This window comes from Arachis duranensis, chromosome 6 (genome assembly GCF_000817695.3).
Source record: "Arachis duranensis cultivar V14167 chromosome 6, aradu.V14167.gnm2.J7QH, whole genome shotgun sequence".
Classification (NCBI taxonomy): Eukaryota; Viridiplantae; Streptophyta; class Magnoliopsida; order Fabales; family Fabaceae; genus Arachis; species Arachis duranensis.
In genome coordinates, this window is record NC_029777.3 from 11460467 (window position 1) to 11469412 (window position 8946).

Genomic DNA, 8946 nt, shown 5'->3' on the forward strand with positions numbered 1-8946 from the left:
TCCACGTCCATGAGTTTGGCATTGGCTTCTATACCTTGACAGAGATTCCTGCTCGGGCTCCCGGACCGAGCAGCGAGGCCTTGGACACCTTTCCCCCTTGTTGGCTCCATGGTTGGTGCCTCTCTGTTGTCTCTTTTTAGCTTGTTCCAATGAGTATGTGTCTGAAGAGTAATATGCACTTAGAAAAATATGCTTAGAAACTTGTACAGAAACATTGGTGTATATACATTTGTTGAATGAAACATTGGAGGACAATCTGCACAAAATTTTCTTTCTTTGCTGAGTTTGCAGAACATTTTCTACCAGTCACAGTTTCAAAGTGCAGATCCCAGTAAACAAAAATAAATATTTCATTTACTATATTAACCAAGAAAACAATATGTGAGATGCCATCTTCCGGGCTACAATCTTCAATCAAGCAGCAGTCTCAAAGGATCAAACTCTTGAAATCTGGAGAAAAAAAATACATATTTTCTTACAATAATGTATAAATTAGTGGTAAGAGCCACTCATGGAACTAGCTTTCAGGATTAAACTTCTGTGCTGATATAAGGCTCTTGGTCAGCCATATTGCTGTTTCTCTGGATGAGACAGCTTCTTTTCCGAACGGTCTTAGCACAGCCGCAAGCTCTTCGAGCTTATCTTGCTTGAGTAGCTGAGCACATAACTCAAGCAGAGATTCAAGAGCCTCAGCCCTTTGCTGGGAAGGACTATCCAACTCTGACTTCGTTGTTTCATCGCTGATTGTCGAAGTGCTTAACGAAATGCCATTCAGTGTCTGATCAACTGCATTGGCATTTTCATCTTTATGCATGGAGCATTCATCCTTGACTGGAGGAGCATCATTACTTTCAGATGACAAGTAGTTCAATTGTGAGCCTTCCTTCGATGCATCAGGATTTTCGATTTCCTTCAAGCTGGTTCCGGATTTGGTGCCACATTCAACCTTAACAGGATGCAGAATCAGCAACAACCTTTCCTCATCAATGGACTTATCTTTACCAGTGCTGCTGGTGCCTGCACTGGAAGTTGTTGATTTCATGGAGTCCACTAGTTTGGCATCTTCTCTCTGTGCTTCAGCACTGGAAGCCGATTTCCTCGGGTCTTCAAGTTTGGCATCTTCTCTATCTGCTTCAGCATTGTTAGCACCGTCATCCGAAAAAGCATCTTCAACTAGTGTTGTAACAGCATTTATGTCAATCCCTTCTAAGTTTTGAAGAAGTTCAGCAGCAAATTCATGATCTTGATGCACAGAATCTTGTGTACTCTTTGAAGTGATTTCAATATTTGCAGTTTCCTTTGCAGGCCTAGTTTTAAAGTCAGGGTCCCTACACACACTACAAATAGTTGATTCTGATGTTGTTGATCCATCTTTTGAGCCACTAATACTAGTAGAAGATTCCACTATATAGCTTGTAAGATCAACCATACGGTTCTCAAGGTTGTCTTCTGCACTGGTTGAAGCTGTTAGCTCTCCCTCACTTGGAAGATTCCTCGGCTGTAAGTGTCCATTTCCCTCAATCGGATGAATCCTTTCCAAATAATTTGGTGATGTTGTGTCTTTGTCCCTCTGGTCCTTGCCACCACTAGATTTTTTAGATCTTTTTGTTTTATCCTTTGAGTTAACTATGGGGTATACTGGAAGAAAATTGGATGATGCGTTTTGACAGCGGAGAACATAAGGCTGTAAAAGAGGATGGCGTAACAATTCGGCAGCCTGGTAACAAAGAAGCAAAATCAGAATAAAATCACTGGTTCCATCCAAATTATAACACAAGACTAGCTTTAAAGATGAAACTCACTGTTGGTCTATGTTCTGGGTTTTTCCTCAGCATGCTCTTAATAAGTTGTTTCCTGTTGCATGCAAGTCGGCTTTCAAATGTTATCATTATAATGAAAAGGCTTGCTTGGCTTGAATGATTTCATATTCTCTTTAATGAAAAATATTTAAATAATTGATCAAAAGTGCATGATATTAATTATCATTACAAGTTACAACAGTGTGACTGATACTGGTTTGAAGTAGTTACTTACAGTGTGGAAGAATAAATAATTGGCAATGGAGAAATGGAGGATCTGTTAATTTTATTAATAAGTCCAGCCATGTCCTGTTTCATTCATTTAATCTCAAGTGTCATATTATTGGAGACTACATTTCGACTAATAAAATTAAATTCAAGTAGACAGTTCAAGTGCTTACCGGAGCACGAAAGGCTGGTTGGTGTCCAGCAATCTCAAACATGCAGCAACCTTTATATAAAAAGATGTATCATTCTTAGAGAAGGTCAGATATTATACGGCTTTGTCAATAAGAATAAGGCGTCCATGATCCTTACCGAGCGACCACATGTCAGATTTATAACCATAAGGTATATCAGCTAGAAGCTCAGGGCACATATAATTTGGAGTTCCAACAATCTACGAAACGATATAAGAAGGGCTCAATTGATAAACAGACATCACTTCAGCAGATTTAGTAAAGCATCTTTAACATTGGTTAACAAACTTAAAGCATATTAGGCTAAAAAGCATAAAGAACAAGCAAGTTTCTAGAGGAAGGCATTAGAGAAATGTGAAAACATTAAACATATAAACAATACCGAGGAAGCAAGATCTTCTGGATTAAGCCGTTTCGCAAGACCAAAGTCACCTGTATGATCCATGCAATATAAATACATTTATTTGGACAACATAGTAAAAGCCAAAAGTTATGAGCTTTTAAGGGATCAAGCTTCATACCAAGCCGAATGTTATTGTCTTTTGTGAGGAATATGTTGGAACACTGAAACCAGGAGGAGTTGCATTAATGTAAACATCAGATGACAAATTTCTTTAATCGGGATAAGGGAAGAAATGATACCTTAAGATCTCTATGGATCACACGATTAGAGTGCAAGTAGTCCACAGCTATCAACAATTGAGTGAGCCATTTGCAGACCTTCTGTAGGAGAGCATTCAAGACCAGAGTGGGTAAGGAATATCCAGATAAGGTAACACTAAGGAATAGTATATTAACTTAATTAAATACCTCCTCAGGGAAAAATGATCCGCGCGATTTCTTTATGTACTCAGCCCTGCTCCACAAAGAATGCAGTGGTCCATTATTAGGACTTAGTCACTATTGATGTTTCACCTATCTTTCAAAATATATTAGACCAAAAAATTCTTTCAATATTATAGTGTGATTAAGATTGTCAATGTTGTGAACTTAAAATATAGATAGATTTGTTCTTAAGCTAGTTCTTGTTGAAAGTTCAGCATCAATCAACAGGGTTCATTTCCTAGATTAGGTTTTAAATCCTTCCTAACATCTCAACTTTTTAGGTCAAGAATTATGTTAATATTTAATCATAATCATGGAATTAGAATGACTAAGTCTAACACTCAATAGTCAATACTACTCACCTCCATTCCGGAATAACTAGATTCACTAAAGCATTTTGATCCCATGAAAAAAGTTCAGTCTAAAATTCAGTATAATTTCACTCAAACATAGTAGTTAGTCTAATGTTCACATTAGAAGTCTAGTATGCTTGCACCTGAAAGGATGTTCTAAGAGTTATTATGAAACCATTCTTGGATCCCTACTTAATCGCAAAAGCTTTTATGTTAATAATTTAAAATTTTAAATGTAGATATCACATCATTACTTACATGTCACCTCCTTCACAGTAGCCAGTAACAATGCATATATGGTCCTCCTACAAATCATAAATAAAAATATTAGAAACAAGTCCGTTTGAAGATAAACATCAGAAACAAGTTGTGCACGATATCAATAAATCTTCAAACTTAATATTTCATCTGTATAAAGTGTTCCTACCTTCTCCACCCAAGCATCTTTGTATTCCACAATATATGGGTTATTTAGTTTTGCAATCAGATTCATCTGTAACATAACAATGGACTGTGTCATTTTTATGCAAGTAGACAAAAAGTATCACACAATTAGCTTAATACAATCTCTTAGGATAGAATCTGTTCATACTTATTAAGAATAAAGTCCTATGCTTATGGAAATACTATCTTAAAATGGCAATTGGCTCTAAACGAAAATGACATATCATATGGTGTTCAACGTTTCGTGAGCATAATGATAATACTCACGAAAAAAGTATTCTCTTCTCTTGAAGTTTGGTTAACTCTTTGAAAAATGATGAGCAGCAGAGCACCTACATAACTATATACTCAGATGACTGGTTCATGTGTAGCATTAGCAAGACATAAGCATAAAAAGCTATGGCATGTTCATAGACATTAATGAAGAGAAATATAGTGATACTAAGAAGCCCAAAAGAATATTTAAATTGGCATGACTTGTGTACATATCATCTAGCAAACACTTAAAAATTGTGGCTGTAAAGTATAAATAGATTGAATGATACTATTAAACAAAGGTATATTTGGAGAAAAAGAATTGTATGTGCAATTAATTAGGCAAATTAAGTTTAGAATCCATATTAAAATAAAATTATAACAAAAACAATTACATGTATGCATCAGGTGGAAAAGATTTGTTAGACCAACCTCTTGGTGTGCTGTAATTTTGAACTTCTCAGTTTGCTTTGCCAAGCGAATCTTTTTCAGCACATATCTACCAGCCATTGAAGAAACCATGAAAAAAAAATGGATAACAAATTGGACTTCACAACCTAACTGCTACTGAATTGGTACAGTTTCTCACATAATTCTAACAATTAAAAATACCAAAATCTGAAAATAGAAACAAGGGGGAGTTAAAAAAATGAAACTTTATTTTGGGTTGTCCATTATATAAATAAAAATCAATCTCCTTCCCTTCATGTTGCATGGTTTGGCAGTTCACATCATAGCTACAGGAAAAAACAACCGAACTCGAAGAAAAGATTGAATTTTTGTTCATGGGGTTGTCCAATTTTTCACTGAGAAAACGATCTTCATCCTTCTCTAAGTGTTCATACTGCATTGTTTGAAGAAAAACAAAAAGATAAACAGTGGCTTTTGTGTGTTCTCACCTCTTCTTCTCAGACTTGTGAAGAACCAGAAAAGCAGAACCAAATGCTCCTCTTCCAATTTGCTCTATCACCTCATAGTCTTCCATCTTCTTTGACTTTGACTCACTGTTGTTATCTGTCTCCATTGGAAGACTCCAGAAGCTAGAAGAAAAAACCAACCCAAAAAACAGCAGCTAGATCCTGATTTTGCTAAAGAGAGAAGAACCCAATTAAAAAAAAACTGAGTCTTCCTGCAAGAGTGTTATTCCCCTTTCCAAATGCTACAATTGAGGAACCACAACCGTTACCATGAAGGAGCATTAAATTGTGAAACAGAGAAGGGGTAAATATCCCATGAATGAGAATGAATGAAAGTTTTTTGGAGAGTAATGAATGGGGTTTCAGCAACCATGAAGAGGTTTCACATGAAACAATGAGTAAAGCTTACATTCCACAATTATGACACTAAACTACCCCCTGAAGAAGACTTAGTAGGAAAGAGAAAGAGAGAGAATAAGCACCACCACCAAGAAAATTGAGAGGTTGATGACTTGCCCAAAAGAAAGTAGAGAAAAGAAGAGAGAGAAAGATTGAAGGGTAGAACCGTAGAACCGTAGAACTAGAATGTTTAAGGGCAAGAAAGTCAAGTAAAGTATGTTAACAAAGACAACATATGTCACATTTTGTTTTATATATAATATAAAATAATAATAGTGGTGAGTGTGTAATCAATAATCATAGCTGCCACCCCCACCACCCATTGGGGCATGAATCAATATAAAGGTTACATATTTGTAATGGGAAATCAAAAAAGAAAACTAAGGGGAAGAAAAAGGAAAAGTCTTTGCTTGCGTTTGCAGATTCATGAGGAGATCATTCACAACATGGAATGTTCCTACCACGCTCTGTTGTGATGTCACAGTACGTGTGTACCTTAATAAACCACAAAAATCACACAAAAATTTTCTAGTATTTGGTCTTTGGCCAATAGTTGACACTGTTTTTGTGTATGTTTTTATGATGCTCGTGTGGTATGCGTTGGCCAACTACCGGGGAATTGGTCCATGGACCATAGGGGCATCATTATAATTATTATGCTTCAATTTAACTTAACACCCCCAACATTCTTAGAAGAGGAAAAGGCTTTGTTTATTTTCTAGCCTTTTTTTTTGTATGTGGAGTAATTTGTTGACCAATGATAAAATTTAAATTTGACTAAATAGTTCTTGATCTGTCAGATTGAGATCGAGAGATATGTAAAAAATCAAAATAAAAATTGTAGCATTTGTTTATGTTTTTTTATGCATTGTGTTATGATGATCAACTTTGGTGGTTGAAATGTAAGTTGTGAGCGGTGAAAATTTGTTACTGGTCAACTACCAGGTGGTTGTGGTTTTGTTACATGTCTGCATTATTTATGTTCTTGGTTTTAGCAATATGATTGTCATGATAATCATGTTCCTGTTCAATTTGGGCGATGTGGTGTCAAATCAAGAACCTAATGAGTTTTTTTAGGTTTAAAAACCAACCAGCCAGATGGGGAAAGGTGCAATGTCATTGTAGTAGAAACTGTGGAGGATGATAAACCATGCTAAGGAACAGGACAATAAGATCAACAGAGGATAACAGAATAATCCAGCAAGGTTTAATTAACTCTTATATTGAGCAATCCTTTGAGTTAATCCTCAATGAAGTTATGTCAGATCTTTAAGGCTCATAAATTAGTAGTAACATAGTTGACATGTCTTTTTTCAGAAATCAAGATAAATAAAATAGGAGGTCATCTTTCTCTGCTTCCAATAATTGCCTTTTTCCTCTTCAAGCTAAACACTTTCCCTCTCTTGCAAGCATGTCATTGTTATCATTTATATTATCCATATAAGTGAGAGAGAGTATGAAGCAATTAAATTTGCTAGTTGCTAAGAGAGGCTTTAGTTATTATTCATGAATCTCATTGGTTCCAAATATTCAATATGGATAACAACTTCCAAGAGTACAAATGATATCATGGCCATTCTCATAATTGTTCATTGTTTATAAGTATAGAATGAGAAAGAAATTTAATTTTGATTCTTTAAGAAGGCCAAAAAAATTATGTGGGGCCACAATGCGTGATTGTTAAAAATATTATCATTTTTGTGATTTTACGAAAGTATAGGAATTTTTATAAAAACAGAAAGAATATTTTGCAATTTTATAGAAATTTCAGGATGTAATCTTTGAGTGAAGTATGGTTTTTGTCCTCAATTGGGTAAGTCCTAAAATTGTCTCTAACATTTCAATCGCCCTCCCTAACATTTTAAAACTGACTCAATATTGTCCTGCCGTTAGGGATCCGTTAACAGAATTGACGTCAGAATAAAATTGAGACGATTTTGAAACGTTAAGGACTTAAATATGATGAAAACGTTGGAGACAAAAATGATATATATAAATAAATTTTAATTTTATCCTTTAATAATATCAATTTTTTTACTATACATAATATTCAATTTTTTTTTAATCACATCTAAGTAAATTACACTTAATCATATTACTTTCATTTTAAATAAATTATTTTTTTATATAATTTTACTCTTAATAAAAAATAATTGAATACTATGTATAGTAAAAAATTAATATTATTGAAAGATAAAATTAAATTAAAATTTATTTTTATATATCATTTTTGTTCCTAACGTTTTTGTTCTATTTAAGTCCCTAACATTTCAAAATAGTCTCAATTTTGTTCTGCCGTCAATTCTGTTAACGAATCCTTAATGGCAAGACAACATTGAGTCAATTTTAAAACCTTAGGCACTTAAATAAGACAATTAAGACGTTAACAACAACTTTAGAATTTACCCCAAACATTAGAGACAAAAACGATATTTTATTATAATTTTAATTATTTTTATTTTTATTTTTTTTGAAATTCAGAAATCACATGTTACAAATTTATTATTTTATATTTTATATTTTATTTTTAAATAGCTGGATGTATTTTGACCAGCCCAATAAATCATTTGTTCCGATTTAACCATATGAAATCTCTCTTGACCAAAACAAAAGAAAAATCATATGAAATCTTTTGTTGAGTATTTCTCTCTCTCCCCCAATTTTTTTTTTATATTATTCATTTACTCTTTGTATCATATAGATTTAGGGCACTTTACGTATATAAATTAAACGAATTATTTATTCAAAAGCAACAATATAAATTTTATTATTTATGTGTTCTGAAATAAGTTTATGTAATTCGTGGAATCTTCTCATGTTTTATAAATTGTATATAAACTGTGAAAGTCTCTCACAATTTATGAAAAAATCAAATTATAGAGAAATTGTGATTCCTGCCACGGATTATGAAGAATGGAGCTTGAGCATAAATCGTGCCAACCTCTTACGGTTTATGAAGAGATCGTATTAAACAAAAACTTCTGACCCTACAATGGTTTATGAACAAGAGACAAGCACACATTAACTGTCATAAATTTGTGTCAAAATTTTGTGCATGTTATATATGTTCTTTAGTTATATAATATCTTAAATGTAAAAAATATAGAATTATATGTTTGTTGGCGGTATCTTTGGAAATGTAAAATAAAAATACATAAGAGAGGAGAGTTATTAGCACCTTTATTATAGTGATTTGTTTGGAGATTATTATTATTATTATTATTATTATTATTATTATTATTATTATTATTATTATTAGAAAAAATATAAAACAAAGATAAGAAATAAAAAATGTGAAATTTTAATTATGGATAAAGAATTTATATGCTAAAGCTGTATGTTTATATTATTTTTTTATATTTTTTTAAATTAATATTATTTTTTTATATAGTTAATCATATTAATATTATTTTTTTTATATTATAGTTAATCATAAATAATTGTATTATATATAGAAATTACTTTTGGCTATTAGAAATTTAGAACCAGTTTTTATTTTGTGAATATTTTTTATAGCAGATGAATTTTTTACAGA

At 32.9% G+C, this 8946-nt stretch overlaps 1 protein-coding gene across 1 annotated transcript; it reads right to left on the reverse strand.

Moving 5' to 3' along the window:
• Nucleotides 1–332: 332 nt before the first annotated feature.
• On the reverse strand, nucleotides 333–5597 carry LOC107492931 (serine/threonine-protein kinase Nek6). Its single transcript, XM_016114009.3, has 13 exons — nucleotides 4995–5597; nucleotides 4528–4594; nucleotides 3824–3889; nucleotides 3655–3701; nucleotides 3029–3074; nucleotides 2861–2941; nucleotides 2740–2782; nucleotides 2601–2650; nucleotides 2337–2418; nucleotides 2201–2250; nucleotides 2035–2108; nucleotides 1803–1854; nucleotides 333–1717 (listed from the first exon to the last, which is right to left on the reverse strand). The coding sequence occupies exons 1-13, from the start codon at nucleotides 5117–5119 to the stop codon at nucleotides 518–520; spliced, it is 1983 nt and encodes a 660-aa protein (XP_015969495.1). The 5' UTR covers nucleotides 5120–5597; the 3' UTR covers nucleotides 333–517.
• Nucleotides 5598–8946: the final 3349 nt, after the last annotated feature.

Excerpts from the sequence above, each read along its gene's own strand:
- LOC107492931 (XM_016114009.3), bottom strand. The coding sequence starts at position 5,119 with ATGGAGACAGATAACAACAGTGAGTCAAAGTCAAAGAAGATGGAAGAC. Across the intron at positions 3,890-4,527 it reads AAATTACAGCACACCAAGAG|ATGAATCTGATTGCAAAACT; the intron begins GTTGGTCTAACA and ends GTTATGTTACAG. Across the intron at positions 2,942-3,028 it reads GATCATTTTTCCCTGAGGAG|AAGGTCTGCAAATGGCTCAC; the intron begins GTATTTAATTAA and ends GCTCTCCTACAG.